A 20,020-nucleotide genomic window follows, 5' to 3' on the forward strand; every position below is an offset into this window, starting at 1 on the left:
TTTGTTGTTAAAAATGCAAATAAATTAATGCATTTAAGCAATAAAATAATAATCTTTGCAACCGTACATTTATCGACGAAATAAAATTGGGCGGTGATACGCGACATTCATGGGAGCGGGGGTACCCAAAATCCAATTTTTTTGTAAATTTGTAATTACTCGAGCAATTTTTCACATATAAACTTCTTTCTTTGTGCAAATTAAACTTAAGACCACATACTTTAATGCTGTATGTATATAAAAAATTATTTTTTTTAGTATTAAAATGAAGTTTAATCGAAGCATTCAACCAATTTTTCTTAATTTCATGACTACTGTATTCAACATATTTTCAAAACTATTGTTCACCATGTTATCAGCTGCATAAGTACTTGAAACTTTGAAAAAAACCTTTTTTTAATATAACAATTAATGTCCGATGGCCCATTGACTTGAAAAAATATTCTATACATAGGAAATTGACAGTGGGCAGGGGTACCCGACACTCCCGTACGTCTAATCCTCTGAAAAATCGGTGATAAATGGGTGGAATTGTTCGCGAGAAGTCGAATTTTAAATATCTGACTATTTTAAAATTCAATTTCACAGGAACTTTTAAGTACTTCTTTGCGTCTGATTTCGTAGCATAAAATATTGTCTGCATTAATTAATTAGCATACTTAAGTTAAGACCTTTAGGATTGCATCCTAAAAAGATATTCAGGGTGGTCATTTTTTTTTTATTTTTCCAACTGTGTTTTATTTCTTGAAGGATATAAAAAAAGCATTAATCACTAAAATCGCAAATGTTTTATAATTTCCTAGCAACTCTTAAAACACTGTAGAGAAGAGCAAAGAGTTTTTAGGTTAAAAGAACTAATTCGTAAAAAATGGCTTCAGAACAAAATACTATTTCATGAAAACATGAATTAAAATTTTTTAATAACTCCTCATATTTAACCAATCTAATTTTTTTTTATCCAAAATCATTTTGAATATTGATGAAAATTAAGTTCTCCAGTTAAGTTTGTCTTCTAAAAGTAGTGAAGTAGTTAGTAGTCACTACATTTGTAATAAAGAAGTAGATGTAGTTAACTACAAAGAGTTAGTTTTTCTAACCACAGGTTTAAACCATCTAAGTAGTAGGTCAGCTATCGAACGCTTACTGAACTAAAATAAAAAGCATGTCATACTTATAGAACAATTTATCTAGCTCTAAAAGTATGAATATTGTATATTTTTCTCGCATCACTTTTAGGGGTCATACAAAAACTGATTTCGTAATATGCGTTCATTTTAAACACGTGTTCCACCTCTCTTTGGTGCTTTTCTTTCAGTTCCTTGTCTCTAACTACATATATGTTTTTAAGAGGGGATAGAACATTCGCCTTCTGATAAGGTAAAGTGAGTTCGAATCCCAGCGATGGCTTGCACCCCAAGAGCTCAAGCTCAAGAAAACTGAGATGGGCATAGTAGGTCTTGGTCCTCTATGGGCTGTTGCACCACTGAGTTTCGTTCAGTAGTGGGTCATTTTTTTTACTCTGTAATAAAATATTGCTACATAGCTTTTACTTCTCTGAGATTTTTTCTTCTCAGTAACTACGGAACTTTCGCAGTTTCTGGAGGTTACGTTTTGCGCCTAATCATGCATCACGCTATTCACATTCAATGATTAAAGTTATTCGATTATCTAATTTAAAAAGTTCTCTCGGGGATTTATGAAAGTATGAAATTTTTTTTTAATGAGTAAGGCTTGAGCCGCGAAGGCTCAGGGGATAAAGCGTTCGCCTTCCAATGAGGTGAACCGGGTTCGAATCCCGGCAATAGCTGGTCGATACGAACTCCGCATCCGGCTTGCACCGACCACAGAGCTCACGTCAAATATCCTTAGTGGTAAACGGATCATGGGTTAGAGTCCCTTTGCCGTCAGGCTAACTGTGGGAGGTTCTAGTGGTCTTCCTCTCCATGTAACACGAATGCGGGTCGGTACCTTTAAAGAGGCAACGAAGGCAAATTTCTCTCAGTACTTGATCCAGGAGTTCCCTTGTCTTCTGGATTGGGTTCCAAATGACAAGGCTACGGAGTTGAACATGGTAGTCATAAACTCAAAAATTGGGTCTTCTGTTCAACGACGTTATAAAAAAATAAAAATAAAAAAAGATATCGTTTAAACAACAAACAATAGAAGATCCATAACAGCTAATGAACAATTGATAAGACAGAACAAGCAAACGGCTGAAAAGCTGCCCGCGAATCCATTTCTCCCTTTTTGTAAAAAGGGAAATTGTATTTATTGGTTTTATCTTGTGTTTGCCATGCAGTTAGGGATGGTGAAACTAATTAATTTTGCTGAGTAATTGTTCCCGAATCCGCCCCGAGACAGATATTTAAAGTAAACTCTCCTCCATTGATTTTTCTTTTGGAACAGAAAAGGTGTGTGTTTACGAGTAAAAAGGGATTTCTAAAGCATGAAACTCACAAAGCGAGTCGCAATTCATCAAAATAGTTTCCGTGTTGTAAGGGATTAAGAGGACTAGTCAATGAATCAAACTGTCTGCTTTCTAAATACAAACGGTTCATAAATTGTGATATTTTTTTATTGGGGTTAAAAACAATGAAAGGTTTTAATAGCGGGTACGCTAAATATTTCGCTGACAGGCAAATCGATTAATCAAAATTGCCGGTAAAAACTGCTGCCATGCGTTTTCTACCAATACATCTTCTCAGCAAAATTTCAAGTCAGCATTGCAAAAAATCTTCTTGAATTGGTAAAAACAGATTCGCTTCATTTCGATAAATCTCTTAAGAAGATAATTGTCCTTTCGTGCATCCTCATTGGATGCAAATATCACGTGATATGAGTCTTAATGGACAGTGAAAATGAAGATATCTTTTTTTTCTGTTATCAGCTTAAAAATCAAGGAAGTCATAATAATATTTATTTGTAATTTATTTTTCTATTCTTTATTTAAAGGTAAATATTCTGTAATATTTTTTATAAGCCCATGTAGAAATCATTCTTCGTTAGGATCGTGATTATTAATCAAAATTAAGGGTTTCCCAAGTCAAAACTTTTGATGGATTAATCTTGATGGTAACCATCAATAATTCCATCATGAACCATTATATTTTTTGATATTAACCAACATGAGTAGTCATCACCTCAATGTAGGAATTCGGACAGATTTGTGATGGTAGAGCATAAGAATAGCAACTTGTTTCGATGGTTTGTTTATGTTGAACCATCGCGAATTTCCATGATAGTATCTTAGAAATCAAATGTTGGAAAGATCATGAACAACCACCATCCCAATGTAGGAATCTAGACTGATTTATGATGGTCCCACATAATAAAACCCAAATTGTTCTGATGGTATATTTCTGAGAACCAACTAGATTCCTCATTAAACCATCATGGAAATGTATGTCTAACTCCGTAGCCTTTTAATTTTGAACCATACAGAAGACAAGGTAACTCCTGGATCAGTACCCCAAGAGGTATTGATTTGTTCAGGGAGCATGGAGGACTTTGCGACTCGACAGATTTAAGGTGCATCAGTCACCATTTACTACACAGGGAGTCTTCAGTCGGCTTGGGATCGAACACACGAACTCTTGGACATGGGCCCAGTGCCCTATCAACCAGGCTATCCCGGGCCTCTAATTCTTCGATTTAGACAAAATATCCTGCACAATATACGTTTCTTCCCGTATGAAAAGAATCGAATTTTGATTTCGCGTGACATATTCAGGGTACGTAGCCAAATCTTTTAACAAAAAATAAGCACCTTTTAAGTATTTTTTTTAACACTAAAATATTTTTAGGCACTATATGCGTTAACAAAATGCAAAATAATTTTCAAAGATTTTACATAATCGTGGTCAATTGACTAGTTTCTGACAAAGAACTGTTTTCTTGATTACATTAGCCACCATAAAAAGACCTAGAGATATTTCTCCCTTCGATTTTAGAGGATGGAAAATGAAGTATGAAATTGAGAATATCTTGCAAAATGCAGCAGAGCTGCACTTGAGAGTGCAATAATCTCATCGAACCCGGCTCAGTATAAGCACATGCGGATAAGCAAGTATTTCATCAAAAATATAAAATGATTGGCTCTTTCACACGCTACTGACCGACGGTACGCCGAAAAGTATTGTGTTAGAATGAATTGTGAAATTTGCATTCGTTTTGAAAATCTACGTAGTAAAGAAAAATCTCATTTTCGAAAAAGAAAAAAATTAAGCCCTTTTTAAAAAATTTCAATACAAAAAGCACCCTTAAGGACTTTTGAGAAATGAAAATAGAAAATAAGCACCTTTAAGGACTTCTTAAAAATGCTACGCACCATGATATTTTTATCCTTCAATTTAGAAAACTACAAATATCAAAGATTCATCACGTAGTTAAACTTAAGAGCATTTGCTGTCAGTAAGAGTTGATTTGGCGCAGATTAACGATCCTGTGTAAGAAGGCTGTCTGCATAAGAGACTTGTAATAGAGGGCCCATTAATGCGCGGTCCATAAAAGGGGGTCCCCTTTCGCTTTATGGGGTGGTCGTAAGGAGAGACCTGATTCGAAAAGGGGTGTCTCACCTGAGAGCTATTCTGTAATGTTCGATAGCCAGAAATCTGTCGCCAACGTCCTTCTTGTAGTTGGCGTAGTTGAAATGAACTTTGGCGTTGTGGGGGACTGATTCTAGTCCTGATCTGAATAAGAAAAGGAAGAAAAAAAACATGTAGTTTATTAAAAATGAAATAAAAATTTTATTTTATAAACATACGTTCATAAGGATTTTAGGCCTGCATCATTTTACGAGTATCAGCAAAAAATCTATATTTTAAATTTTTTAAAAAATTCCAAAATGAGAAATGACAGAAAAGAATGAAAAAAAGCTTCATGTTCTTTTTGGAATATTATCTAACCGCAATTTTCCTTACAGTATAAGTATGATAGCTATTTGACAGTTTTTCCTTTTTGAGTGGTTATGTATGAGACATATTTATTATGAGACATTTTTTCCAACATATTTTTGTAATACATTTTTGAGAGGAAGCTATACAGTGGAAGTTGCTTTGACGGACGAATTTCGTTCTACTTCCATTGGTATTCTATTCCTAAATTTAAAGAATGGAAAAAATCGGATCTTCACGTTCTAGGACTCAATCTTAATGGTTCGAAGGGATGACCTCAAATATGCTAATTAATTAGTGCAAACGATATGTAACGAAGTTAATAAATCAGACACAAACGTTCTTTCTTGGAATAAACATTTTTTTTCATACGGATTTGGATTTTTAATCCCCAAAATATCAGAGGTAGCCGGAATCTGGGAAACAGAGCCCCAATAGTTTGGCCAGGAGAACCGTTCAAAGTTTTGATCGTGCAATATTAATTTTACTTTTTGCGTATTTCATCAACGTTTTAAACGAATTGAAAAAACGTTTGCACACACTTATAAAATTCTTTATCTCAACATAATTCCACGCAAAATATAACTTTTAGTAAATGTTTATTATTTTCCATTTATTTTATTTAATAAGAGTCGAAAAGAAATTTTATTATAAGGCATACAAATTTTTACATCGTTTTAAAGATTGTAATTTTAAATCTCGAAATTCAAAATTTGAGCAAAATCGGTCGAATAGTCCCTGAGAAATCGAATTTTTAAAAAACGTCATATTTTTATAGTACAATTTTTCTGAAACTGACAGACTGATTTCACTCAAATTTTGTATTTTACCATTTAAAATTACACTCGTTAAAATAATGTAAAAAAAATTATACCTTATATTTTAAAAAATATTTCCGACTCCTATTAAATCAAATAATAAAAAATAAGAAATATTTGCTAAAAATTATATTTTTCTTGGAACTATCTTTGAATAAACGAGTTTTATGATTGTCTGCAAACATTTATGAATTCGTTTTAAAATCTCTCCAGATATGGTAAAATACGCGGAAAGTCATTAAGGGGTCTAAACTTTGGACTACTCTCCTGACCTATCTATAGGGGCCATATGTCCGAAATTGCACCTACTTCTTATATTTCAGTGGTCAGAAATCCGAATTCATTGAAAAAGGAACGGTATGTTTATTCTGAAAAAATATGTTTTTGTGCCTAATTTAATACAGGGTGAGTAGCCACACTTTTCAACAAAAAATAAGCCCCTTTTAATTACTTTTCAAGCACTCAAAAATATTTTTAATCACTTTCGAAAAAAAAATCCTAATTAGGATCTGCGCAGTAATAAAAATAATTTTTTTCTTCTATCGTTTAAAGTTCTTAATTTATAAACGTAAAATCAAAAAAAAAAAAAAATCAATAACATTTAAAAACTTTACATAATCATGTTGAAATAACTACTTTCTGATAAATATTGCAGAGAAAATTTTGAAAAATCATGAATTTTTTGTAATTCGGAACGTCAATCGATACGGCAAAGAAAAAATCTCTTTTTTAAAGATAGAAAAGTAGGCGCTTTTTCAAAACCCGAATAAAAAAAGCACCTTCAAGGGCTTTTAAGAAACGCAAATCGAAAATAAGCACCTTTTAAAAATGCTGTGCACCTTGTAGTAACTTAAAATATTATCTGCACTAATTTATTAGCATATTTAAAGCCACCTCCTCGAACCATTAAGATTGTGTCTAAGAATTTGAAGATCCTATCATTAGATCAAAAGTTATTCAGGTTGGTCCGTTTTTTTCCCCGCACTGTACATCTTTCCAACGCTTGGAATTTTCACAAGGATCCGAAACTAATCCGTCAATTTAAGGATCCGTCAATCTTCATAAGGATGTGTAATGAAATATTTCTCATCGGTAAAAATATTTAATTAGTTTTACACAAACTAAGGCGTTTTCGGACTCCATATTTATACTAAAATTAAATACGCTATTCATCAATACGCTAAAATTAACATTTCTACGTTATTCGTGAGATGCATTACGTCATTTATGAGCATGCGCTGTATCGCTCAAGTCACGTGGAAGTTTAGCGTACCGTTACCGTGTAACGTTGACGTAACGGAAAAGCTCTCTAATATAATGGTTTCCCTTTCAGAGCACATCTCAATATCTGAAGTATTTAAATCCAGTATTGAAACAAATTCCAAAATTTTTCACACTTTGTATAATCAAGACTATAAAACATTTTGAAATTTTGCAAAANAAAAAAAAAAAAAAAAAAAAAAAAATTATATCCTAAAGAAATGTGTTTTTTCCCCTCCAGAATTTATGAAAATAACACATTAAATACTCACTTGACCAAAGCTTCTCTCGACAACCAAACATTATTTCTAGCCATTGTTTTCACAACAAACAACATGATTAGGAAAAGTGCACCAACGCGGCAGAGCCAGGCAATAATGGCTCCCCGTTGCATTAACCGCTGTAAGCCATGACTCACCAGAATACAGAAGCCAAGACTGAAAATAAAATAAATAAAGGAATTACAGTTTCTGCCAATAATCGTTTCTGCAATCTATGTGAAATGTATACAGTTAAAATTTTTCTTCATTGGAAGATGTCGAAAAATTTTGATGTGTCGCTACAGACTGCAATGTTTAAAAAAGTGGCGACAACTTATCAAAGAGTTTATCTTAAATTATTCTTAGAGTTTTTCTAAAAGTATATAGAGATATAGATTTTTAAATTTTATAGTAGTTTAGAGTTTATTTTAAATTATATAAGACTTTAATTTTCACGTCAATTTTTAGAAATCGGTTGGTCTGTTGTAATACAAATATTTAATTAGTAATAGCTTACAATTAAGAGGCGACTCTTGATCTAGGGCGACTTATTTCTTTTAGGTTTTTATTAGTTGATATAAATCATTTTTTGAAATCTAACTATATATATAACATTTGTAATTAAAAGTATATTATTGTAACAAATTTGGCGAGTTCACATTTGCAATTTAATATTTTGGTAAAAAATATACTTGAGCGTGCCCCTTGGCGAAATTGGCGACTTATGTTTGGCGCCATTCCTGTTTTCGCGGAAAAGAAGAAAAGAAGAATGGCGGCCAAAACATAATGATATTTCGAAAAAAAAAAAAAAAAACAATTTGGAAAATTTCAACAAAACATCGGCCAAAACTTTATAAAATTGCAATGAACCCAATATAAGCAAAATTAATAAACCCAATAAAATGCATTTTGAATCGAAACAAAAAATTAATGGAGTAAGCACAGTTAAAAAAGGAAAAAAAAATTCATTTCTTCATTAAGCTTGAATATCCTCCGATTTAGGTGCACAGAATTCTCTAATAGCAGATAGATACTGTCTAAATTTATCATGAATAAAATCTGTGTACCTCCATCGCCTATTAAATTCGGCGAAATACGAATTAAAAAGGGCGTCTGTGGTACCGGATTGGTGGTGAAATTTTTGTCTAAAGTCACTTTTTATGACTGCCCACATACCTTCGATCTTATTGACCAGAATCAAAAGTAACCTTACCAGCCGATATCCAACGTAGAACTAATGGACCTCTAACATTACATATACCATTGAACATTTAAAAATAACGTTAAAATCTAAACCAATCAGAATCACGATTGGGTTTCAACATCGCCCAGCTTGGCGATCAACCGTGATCACAACTTGGCGAGAATCAAGGGGCACCCTCAATTGTAGTCTACCCGTAATATCTGACACCGATTTAAATAATTATGCAATCTTAAATTGTAACGTAGAATTACGTTTTTCTAATAAAAATAATACTAAGAAGAACAACAACAATTCTCTTAAACTCAAAAAGTAAAAAACTAATAAAATTAAAAACGTAATAACAGTATAGGTAATTACCTTTAAATTAGGAAAACAGAAATATTTATAGGAAAACAGTACTTATGACTTACATAAATTTTATGCTGATGATAACCTAACAGATACGAAAATGAATTGGGAAAACTGGATCCTACCATGTGATTTTCCGACCAATAGAAAAGCACAGTCAACAAAAGAAAACTGCTACGCCATTCTTTAGATTTTAGATATACTTTGATAAATATTTATTAAATAGATTATACATCAACTGATAAAATCTTTACATTTTTCAGCTAAATTTAAAGTAAATTAATCGTATCTCAGACTATTATTTTTATCAAATGAGTAGCGATATCTGCGAATTATTTAGAAATTAATATTACATCTAATAAACAGTCTAAATAATAAATTTTCAAATAATAAGTAGTCAATAGAAAAAATAATGAATCAATTGAATTAATTAACTTCTATTGATAGAACAAATAAAATATAACAAATATGTTATATTTTAAGTTAAGGTTCTTTTTTAAACGCGTTGGGACCAAAAGTTGTTGGGGGTGATTAATTTTTTTGCTCAAAATCAATATTATTTATAAATAAAAATCGCAATACTATTAACAAAGCCCATAAACAATATCCAAATAGATCAATGTTGCTTTTTTCCCTTTGTTTTTTGCATTATTTTTCGAAACATTGTTTGTCCGTTAATTTTATCAAATTTTAATATCAAAATGGCTTAAAATAATGATTTACTAAAACTCTATATTAAATGCGAATTCATATTTTAAACAAATAAATTTCAGTAAGTAAATCCCCCCCTTATTGGAGTCGTATTTGAATAGTTTTCAAATAAAATATCCCAAGTTTATCATATTTTTCCACTATAAAATCTAGAATATAAAAAATGGGGATTGTTTACAGGAATAAAACAAGGAGGAAAACGATTTTATTTTAACATTCCTCTTTTGCTTCAGTTTCTTCAAGCGGATAAGTTTCGAGCAAACAATAATGCAGGGAAAAAAAACATTCCTTGTGTCGAATAAATTCTAATTTATATTTTGTACTGTTCTTTCTTACCTGTATGGCAACTTCTTTTTGGAAAACAATTCCCATTATTTGTTTTATATTTTTTTTTCTTCTTGGAAAGAGATATTGTTGCTGTTTTGCCTTCTTTTCTGCATAGTTTAATCTTTCTCGTATTTTATATCAAATGCGGAAGGAATACTGCAAATATTACTTTTATTTCATCTGTGGATATCTAAACTCTTTTGCGCAGACTTTTGTCTTCTGCGCAATAATAATTCGAGCGCAAGATTTAGCTTTACCTACAGCAAAACGAGATTTTTTTTAAATCTCATTAAAGCTTCTAATACATTCTATTTTATTTGCAGTTATGCAATATAAATTTTTTCTTTTTTAAATGCTCTGCCTAACTTTCTTAATATCAAGTTTTTTCTTCAATTTGTATTCCTTTCCATTTTATGTATTGTGAATTTGTCGTACATGGCCAAAGGAAAGAAAAGTGCACTTTTATTTCATTTAGATATGCTACACAAAAGATGTTATTTCCTAAATTCTTATATATTTAAAGCCGAGTTTTTGAAAAGGTTAACTTTGCGAATTTTTAAAATTCAAATTTAAAATAAGTCTTGTTGATTACAAATTGAATTTATCTTATATTCGTGTTATATTATATTGAATAAATTTCTAATGAGAAGATTTAAAAATTAATTCCCACTAGCGAAATCTGGTGTTGACCAGTATTTCTTTTATTTATATTTATTGAAACACCTAATTGTTGGAAAAAAGGATTAATTAACCAATTTCACAACGAAGATAATAAATTAAAGCTTTTCATTTAAGTTATTCATTTGCTTTAATTCTGAAATCTTATTTCTAAAACAAAATCCTATTTAACCAAGTTTACATTTAAAGATAAATTACAGCGTTTATGTTTAACATATTTGGATATTTTCAGTAATTTGATAAAGAAAAACATAATTTCATCAATTTTTAAACTAAGATGATAAATCAAGGAGTTTCATTTAACTTATTGGAATATTTTCTGTGCTGATCGCTGGAAAATAAATCATTAGTTAACTAAGTTTATAACTACGATAATCAATTGAAGCATTTCACTTAACTCATTTATATGGTTATATTCAGAAATCTTATTGCTTAAAAATTTTCCTATTTTTACCAAGTTTGCAACAACGATAATAAATTAAAGCATTTTGTCAAACTTCTTTGAATATTATTTGCAATCTGATTGTTAAAAAAACATTAAACCAATTTTGCAACTTAGATATTTATGTAAAGTGTTTCATTTTAACTTATTTGAATATTTTCTGTACTCATTGCTAAAAAACATTTTTTGATCAAGTTCACAACTAAAGTAACACCATTCGTTAACCAAGTTAACAACTAAGAATGACGAAATAAAAATGACATAATATGTATACAACTACTGAAACAAGACTTAACCGTAACATATACCGAGATTCCAAACCATAATTTTTAACATATTTCTATTCTCAAAATAGATATATTATAATCCATTTTTTTAAGAAATTAAATAAAGGGAATATAAAAATATATATATATTTTTTAAAATTCGTAGTCTTTTAGTCGAATGCTTAGCTACAGATTAACACTGATTAAGGTTTATATATCTGCGGTTAAAATCGTGCTTTTAACATCCAAAATAATGGACAATATAAAAATATACTCTTTTTTTAAATTTGCAGTCTTTCAGTTGAATGCTTAGCTACAGAAACACTGATTAACGTTTAGATATCTAGGGTTAAAATCGCGCTTTTAACGTCCAAAATAATGGACATAATAAGAACANTGCTGTTGGATGTTGTCCGCCATTGCTTCTGTGGTTAACGTCACGTTGTAATCCAACTGCAGTTGAGTTGGACGGCAATTGTAGTTCAAGATGAGCGTTCGAGGACGTATACTATCAAACTCGCAAATGGACCAATCAGAGGTTAGCGCTGATTTCCAGCTGACGGCGTCCTGTCCTAAGAAACCAGGCCTTTGACAAAATAAAAATGACATAATATGTATACAACTACTGAAACAAGACTTAACCGTAACATATACCGAGATTCCAAACCATAATTTTTGACATATTTCTATTTTCAAAATAGATATATTATAATCCATTTTTTTAAGAAAATAAAGGGAATATAAAAATGTATATATTTTTTTTAAAATTCGTAGTCTTTTAGTCGAATACTTAGCTACAGATTAACACTGATTAAGGTTTATATATCTGCGGTTAAAATCATGCTTTTAACATCCAAAATAATGGACAATATAAAAATATACTCTTTTTTTAAATTTGCAGTCTTTCAGTTGAATGCTTAGCTACAGAAACACTGATTAACGTTTAGATATCTAGGGTTAAAATCGCGCTTTTAACGTCCAAAATAATGGACATTATAAGAACATTTTTTTTAAAAATTTGTAGTCTTTCAGTCGAATGTTTAGCTACAGATTAACACTGATTAAGGTTCATATATCTGCAGTTAAAATCGTGCTTTTAACATCCAAAATAATGGACAATATAAAAATGTACTTTTTTTTAAAAATTTGCAGTCTTTCAGTTGAATGCTTAGCTACAGAAACACTGATTAACGTTTAGATATCTAGGGTTAAAATCGCGCTTCTAACGTCCAAAATAATGGACATTATAAGAACATTTTTTTTTAAAAATTTGTAGTCTTTTAGTCGAATGTTTAGCTACAGATTGACACTGATTAAGGTTTATATATCTGCGGCTAAAATCGCGCTTTTAACATCCAAAATAATGGACAATATAAAAATGTACTTTTTTTTTTAAATTTGCAGTCTTTCAGTTGAATGCTTACTACAGAAACACTGATTAATGTTTAGATATCTAGGGTTAAAATCGCGCTTCTAACGTCCAAAATAATGGACATTATAAGAAATTTTTTTTTTTTAAATTTGTAGTCTTTTAGTCGAATGTTTAGCTATAGATTGACACTGATTAAGGTTTATATATCTGCGGATAAAATCGTGCTTTTAACATCCAAAATAATGGACAATATAAAAATGTACTTTTTTTTAAAATTTGTAGTCTTTCAGTCAAATGCTTAGCTACAGATTAACACTGATAAAGTTTAGATATTTAGGGTTAACACGTTGAAGGCCACGCTAATTTTACATGGCTTGCCCGTCTGGCCACAACGGTAAACAACTACAAACTGAATTTGCAAATATTAGACAGATTTTGATTGCTTTTTGAAAGGTTTAGCATGACATATCTGAAAAAAGTGGTGAATATGTAGGCCTAAGAATTGTTTAGAAATAATGGTGGAAAATCTACTAAATTGAATTTATTAAACCAAGAATCACAATTAATAAACTACCAGAATTAACACTGATTAAAGTTTAGATATCTAGGGTTAAAATCGTGCAAAATAATGGTAGTTTTGATGTGGAAGATTTTGAATGCCGCTTGTGGCAATTTATTCGCCCCATCTTGAAAAGATTAAAATATTTTCAGGCTAACCCTAAAGTGCAAGAATACTACATGTTGTTTTTGTTTTCCCAAATGGCGGAGGTATGCAAAGAAAAAAAAATTCTTTTAATGTTCTAAGAGAATATTCTTTAAAAATGCGTGATTCATATCATTTGCGATACGATTTGCGTGAGATCAAACATTATAGAATTTGACAAATGGATTAAGATAACGCATTATGTTTAAATGTTGGAATGAAATCAACATCCCCCCCCCCTGTATCGATTGGTGGTGTTTGTTCTCTTTCTACCAATGTTCGGAAATAATGGACAATTACTACTAGAAAAAAAAAGTTTTAGTCATGCTGAAAAAAGTAACATAGTTTAACATTTTTAGAAATATAATACAATGTAATTTTATTTTCTAGGAATTTTTCTGCGCTATTACGGAAAGAAAACAACTTCAAAATGCGATCGAAATTTTTTGTGTCGATATTAATAGAAATATCAAAATGACCCACAATATAATATAAGCATTTTAGCGGTTTATCTAAATTATAAAAAATAAATATTTTTTATTTAAATTTTGACATTTATCTAATTATTTTAAATAGTTTCAACATTTCTTTAATGTAAATCAAATACTTATGCTTTTTTATCTACCTGTTATAGTGAAATAATTTTCTTGTATTGTTGCGTAAAAATATTTTCGGGATTGATATTGATTTATAAAACGCTTATGAAGCGAAATTTGCTTGCCCAATTAATTTTTAAAATCATTTTTTCTTATTATAAAATGATGGCCATATATTATATTATAAAATTATGGCCATAGAATTGTAGTATTGTGCTCATATATGACTTATGTTCTTATAAATTTCTAAACTCGGTTATCAAAAAACTTGTAAAAGAGTAAAACCCACCTAACTTGAGCCGGGGGTTGATCAAGAGATAGAAGGATCACCTCCCAATAAAGTGACTAGGTTTCGAATCCCAGCGATGGCTGATCGATAAGAATTTCGCATACAGCTCGCACTAACCACAGTGCTGACGTTAAAATATCCTCAGTGGACGACAAATGATGAGTTATAGTCCCCTTACTATAAGGCTAACCGTGGAAGGAATTCGTGGTTTTCTTCTCCGTGCAATGCAAATGCTGGCTAGTTCCGCCAATTTGTCCTTTACGCAAATAACATTTCTCTCAATACTTGATCCAAGACTTTCCTTGTCTTCTGGATTGGATTCAAAATTACAAAGATACGAAGTTGAGCATTTGTTGTTGTAAACTCAAAATTAGTTCGGCTGTTCAACGAAGGTTGTAAAACTAAATTTTAACATATGTTCAAGGTTCATGCCTTTCTAAAACTTAAATTGTATGTTGGTCCTCAATAATATTTTTTTCAGCGTTACGTACAACAGGCGTATTCTTTTAAATTTTTTTTTTTTGCTTTTTTTTTTTTTGCTTCATAATATGTAGAGAGTTAAATAATAATTATTGCTCTTAATAAAATTACAGTTTCTTTTATCAATATTTCCATTCAAAACATAAATAAAGATTTTATTTAGTATCTATGATTTTTAAGATTTTAATAACTATTAACAGTTCGTGATCGTTTTTATTTTACTTTTTAAATTGACTGTAGCAATTTTGATTTGCATTTCTATAAAAAGGGGGTCCCCATATTCATTTCATTTATTCAAATATTTTCATTAATATAAATAAAATGTTGCTTATTTAAATAATAATATGGTTACAATGTTTATTGTTCACAAAAACAAATAAGAGATTGTTTTAAAATGTTATTTGCTTAAATTAAATCATTAAAAACAGATTTTCTTTTCTAAATTAGAAGATTTTAAAATTATTGTATTTTCTATACATTTTTAAATAGACGAATTTTATGCACTGGTCATCAAATTGTTATTCTGATTCATTTTTTTACTACTACCATTTAGATTTAGAATTTATGATAAATTTAATACAAACTACTGTCAGGTCTTTAATTACTGTATGTCTTTCAATATGAAACGAAAATAATGAGTAAATATTATAAGTAAAACGTTAATTCTTCAAATAATTACCAAATTATGAGCAAGATGTTTGCGGAGGGAGTAGATATCGACAATGTCAACCTTCATTCATGAAAAGGTAACCCCAACATAAAATTGAGTTAACATGCCTTATATATTTGTGAATTGGAATTGTATTTCTGTAGTGGTAGACACACTACAGTAGTCCCTCACCAGTATTTTATATGCGATAGAATTCGATGAACGGATACCACCAGTTGATTCATTGCTGCTTTGTGAGAAGCCGGGAGAGCTGCTGTATTAAGATCACAGTACTTTTCGGTTCTGATCGTGAAAGCTGTATTAAGTTCACGGTCGTGGTCTCTCCTGTGTTGCTTTTAGCAGTCGAGTGCATACAGGGCGACGTTGCGTGTGATCGAGACTGAGTAGCAACAGCGAGGGGAGGTGGATAATGCCGCAGTCACAAGTAGCATGTCAACTGTTCAATGTGAACCATCCATCTTAGTAGGCGTGTTTAAATCGAAGTGGGAGTTTCTGTCAAGGTAGGCGTGTTAACATCGCGTCCGAAGGTCATCAATGTGGAGAGAGTAGATATTGACAATGTCAACCTTCATCTATGAAAAGGAACCCCAACATAGAATCGAGTTAACCGGTTAACGCCCAACTTCATATATTTAGGACAGTTCCATTTTTCAAAGACATTCATTGTGATGGGAAACTTTTTTCAGAATTTTCATTTATCTGGGTGAATTAAAAGATTCTCAGATACCACAATGATTTAGTTATTTCTGACTAGATCTAGAATTAAAAGAAGGAAGTACTTTTTGATCTATCAGACTTTTTGCATGCCCTAACAGTAAAAAAAAAACCCAATTAATTTCGATAATATATTATACCACCTTTTCCATAAAACCACTTCTTATATCATTTCAATACATAAAGTCGGGACAAAATGGGTTAAGATGTCTTATATACTAGTGAATTGGAATTGTATTTTTGAAGTGGTAGACACACTACAATGTTAGCTATTCTATTCAAAAAATAATATTACTGATAAGGAAGTATTGATTGCTAAGACTACAGTAAAAAATATTGAATTTTGCAAAAAAAATATTTTTTTTTGATTTACAAAATTAAGAAGCAAATTGTAGTTTTCTAGATTATTCAAAGGATGAGAGTTTACCTGGGAATGTAGAGGACCCTTTCGGCCACAACAAATCCAACCGTGACCAGAAGATTTGAAGCAGGTAGAAAAGAAAACACCATCAGAGACAGAGATAACAGAATGCGTCTTCTTTCCATTCCCTGAACGACAAAAAATTCAATGAAAATTATTTCCATTGAGAAAACTGTACTTTTAGAATAGTTTACTTATATTTACTTGTATATGTTACAGTGAATGACCAAAATCAAGAGAATGTCGACTTTCACAGGTGAATGTTAACAATCACATTGTCGCTTTGGTGAATGTCCGAAATATTTGCTATATCTGATATTAATTTATTCGTTAATATTTATTGGATATTTTAATATCTGCTGAGGATAGATTAGGAGAAACATCAGTGTTTGGAGTACCGGTTAAATGNTAAACTAGACCTAGTATATATTTTTAACATTTACCAAAGCGACTATGTGATTGTCAACATTCACCTGTGGACAACCACCCATTTTGGTCATTCACAGTAACATATACATTTAGAACAAGCTAAGGAACAAAGAACACTTTATGATTTATAATTTTTGTTCATTTTTAAATTTCTTCACATTGTTATTACACGCAATGTAAAGGAGAATGGCTTTATTGTATGTCATTTATATACAATATTTACATACATACATTGAGAAAGTTTTTGAATTATTAGATTTGGAATCATTTACTTTTAGACATTTAGAAAACATATTTAGGACAAATTAAGAGCAAGAAGACATGTTATGATTCAAAAATTTTGTTTGCATTGTTATTATATACAGTATAAAATTTAAACAATTTTATTGCCTGATATTTATATGCAAAAAAAATTTTTTTTACATACCTAAAACTTTAGAATCATTTACAATAAGTAGACCAATTTAGAACAAATAAAGGGGAAAAGGACGCGTTATGATCATTGTTCTTTGCTATATTTTAAACTGGGCTATTAACAGCTTTAAAAAAATTAGCATCCACATTCATGAAGACCTTCAGTTATTTTCCCTCTTTCTTTATAATTTTTCTCTCTTACATTTTTATTTTTTGCAAATGAAACAGTTTTTTGTTGCAGCATTTAATTTTGACGTCTTGAGTAAGAATTATTGGAATGGTTTTACCTAATGTTTGTCGTAATGCGCGCATTTGGCCATTTCATTTTGGCCTTATAAAGCATTTCTTTTAATGCAATTTAAAATTATTGATACATTATTTTTGACGAAAAGTGTTTATGGACTTTCAAAATATACAAATAGGACAAATAGAGCCACGATGGCTCAGGGGATAGAACATCCGTTTTCCAATGCGGCGAACCGAGTTCGAATCCCAGTCGATAGGAATTCCGCATCCGGCTTGCACCGACCACAGTGCTGACGTGAAATATCCTCAGTGGCAGACGGATCATGGGTTAGAGTCCCCTTATCGCCAGGCTAACCGTGGAAGGTTTTCAAAGTTTTCCTCTTCATGCGAGTTAAATGCGTGTTAGTTCCATCAAAAAGTCCTCCACGAAAACAAAATTTTTCCCAATACTTGACCCAGGAGTTCCCTTGTCTTCTGGATTGGGTTCAAAATTACTAGACTACGTAGTTGAACATTAGTAACATTAGTAAAACTTAAATTGAGTCTGTTGTTTAACTACAGTTATAAAATAAAATAATCATTATATAGTATTAATTACAAATTTTAGTACTTAATGCTAAGATTAAATAATAATTGCAACTACTAATAATAATTATCGCAATTTTGATTATCATCTATCTTGAATATAAAAAAAATATTATTAATAACAGCAAGTTCAGAAGGTGTTATCGATAAATGGCAAAATTCATTGGTAATTACTAAACTTATAGGATTATAATGACAAATTCTGAAAACTTATTATTTTTAAACGGCTGTTTTTAGTTTTTATCAATAATTCATGGTTACTATTATTATTCCTCTAACTATTGAAAAATACCGAATTTTACAATTATTAATATTCATCGCCTATTTCGATAAAATCTCAAACATTCTTTCCCTTTAACCTTCTTGTTTATTTGCTAATAATAATTCTCGATTAATTTTTCAAAACAAATACTTAATAGATTAGCTTATCATCTCTGATTAAACTTAGAAGATATACGTTTAGAACATTTTGTTATCTGTCTACCTGATATGAGGAAGTACTTGTAGGAAACTGATACAATCGAGTTGAGTTGTTCTCTCTATAATCTCCTTACAACAATCAAACGATATTTACAAAGCCCGCCTGAGACAATAAATATTTTTTCAGCAGGACCGCCTGCAGATCTCGTCTGATTAGATGCCACACCTCTCCCTCCTTTTTTTGGTTGATTGGGTGCTCGCAATCTCTCTATTTTTTTTTCTTTGTTGTTTATCCTGTTGGTTTTTCCTGATTATCCTGGCTTTGTAACGTGATCCCGAAGGCTCGTCATTCCTTTATTCGGTGAAGTTTGCGGAATCATCAGAAAATTGCCTTTGATAAGGAATGTCACGAGAGGAAAACGCAATTGGATTCGAACATATAACCCGTCTGATTTGGTGATCTTTGTTTGAAAATAATAAAAGAAAGAAAAAAAGGGTCTTAAATCGAAAACATTGTGGTTTGGACAACACATTGATAAAGGAAATAAATAAATCTGTTCTTAAACAAACAGAGTATGGATTTGGAGAAATGTGTTTAATTCCTGTTTCTGAAACTAAATTTAACATTAATGTATAGGAATAATACTACATTTAATACTCAATTAAGAAGCAAATTCTTGATTAACAAAATTAAGAAGCTTGATGACTAATTAGGAGTTTATCGAGCAACAAAAGGATCACTCATCGAACATTTATAGCTGGGAAAAGAAGTTTGACCAAATGCTGATCTATCGAACGCGTTTTTGATTTGGATTCCTTTGGCTGGGTCCATTTATTTAGTATTTTATTATTTCGATCTTAAGAAAACACTTAACATATTTCGTCGGAACGTATAATCATAAGTTGATATTTTTAAAATGTTTTGCGCCTTTGGCGTATGTCTACACTCCGTTGCGAGTTAAGAAAAGACCATTGTGGTATAGGATTTAAATAGTCATCCGCGAATGCAAATAGTTCCGTTTTATTTCGTTATCAAATCATGCAAATATGCTTTCAAGAACACTATAAGCTTTTAAAAGTTAGAGACGTTAGACCAAAATTTAATTCGTACTATCTTTTAAGATATATACTCATGGAATTATCAAAAAAAAGTTTTTAGTTTGTCTTTCTGGAATCCTGAACTTGGCGATACATTTCGATAAATAAGGAGAACATTCATTCTTGAAAAATAAACAACTGCATGACGTTGCAAGAGCATTGGATTTGATTGGACCATTAAAAATGGAACGTCTTATGATAACTTGCTCTTAACAAATCAAATGTGAGATAAAGAATTTTTTTTTACTTTTGCTTTGCTGTAGAAGAAATCGTCTGCAAGAAGCAATATTTATTATTCTTTCATCAGTTTCATAAAATGCGAACAGAAGGACGTAAATTTGTTACGATTTTTAGATATTTTAATGAATCCTAATTAA

General features: G+C 30.8%; 1 protein-coding gene across 1 annotated transcript in view; it reads right to left on the reverse strand.

Annotated features, from left to right (window-relative positions):
* The window catches only part of LOC107445955 (protein O-mannosyl-transferase TMTC1), a 364,666-nt gene that overhangs the window by 56,218 nt on the left and 288,428 nt on the right, over positions 1 to 20,020 (reverse strand). Inside the window, exons 8-10 of the mRNA XM_071187075.1 lie at positions 16,458 to 16,579; positions 7,243 to 7,407; positions 4,575 to 4,688 (exon numbers count right to left, since the gene is read on the reverse strand). Of these exons, the coding sequence (XP_071043176.1) occupies positions 4,575 to 4,688; positions 7,243 to 7,407; positions 16,458 to 16,579 (401 nt within the window). The remainder of the gene's footprint in view (positions 1 to 4,574; positions 4,689 to 7,242; positions 7,408 to 16,457; positions 16,580 to 20,020) is intronic.

The sequence above is a fragment of the Parasteatoda tepidariorum genome, chromosome 10 (assembly GCF_043381705.1).
Source record: "Parasteatoda tepidariorum isolate YZ-2023 chromosome 10, CAS_Ptep_4.0, whole genome shotgun sequence".
In the NCBI taxonomy this organism is placed as follows: Eukaryota; Metazoa; Arthropoda; class Arachnida; order Araneae; family Theridiidae; genus Parasteatoda; species Parasteatoda tepidariorum.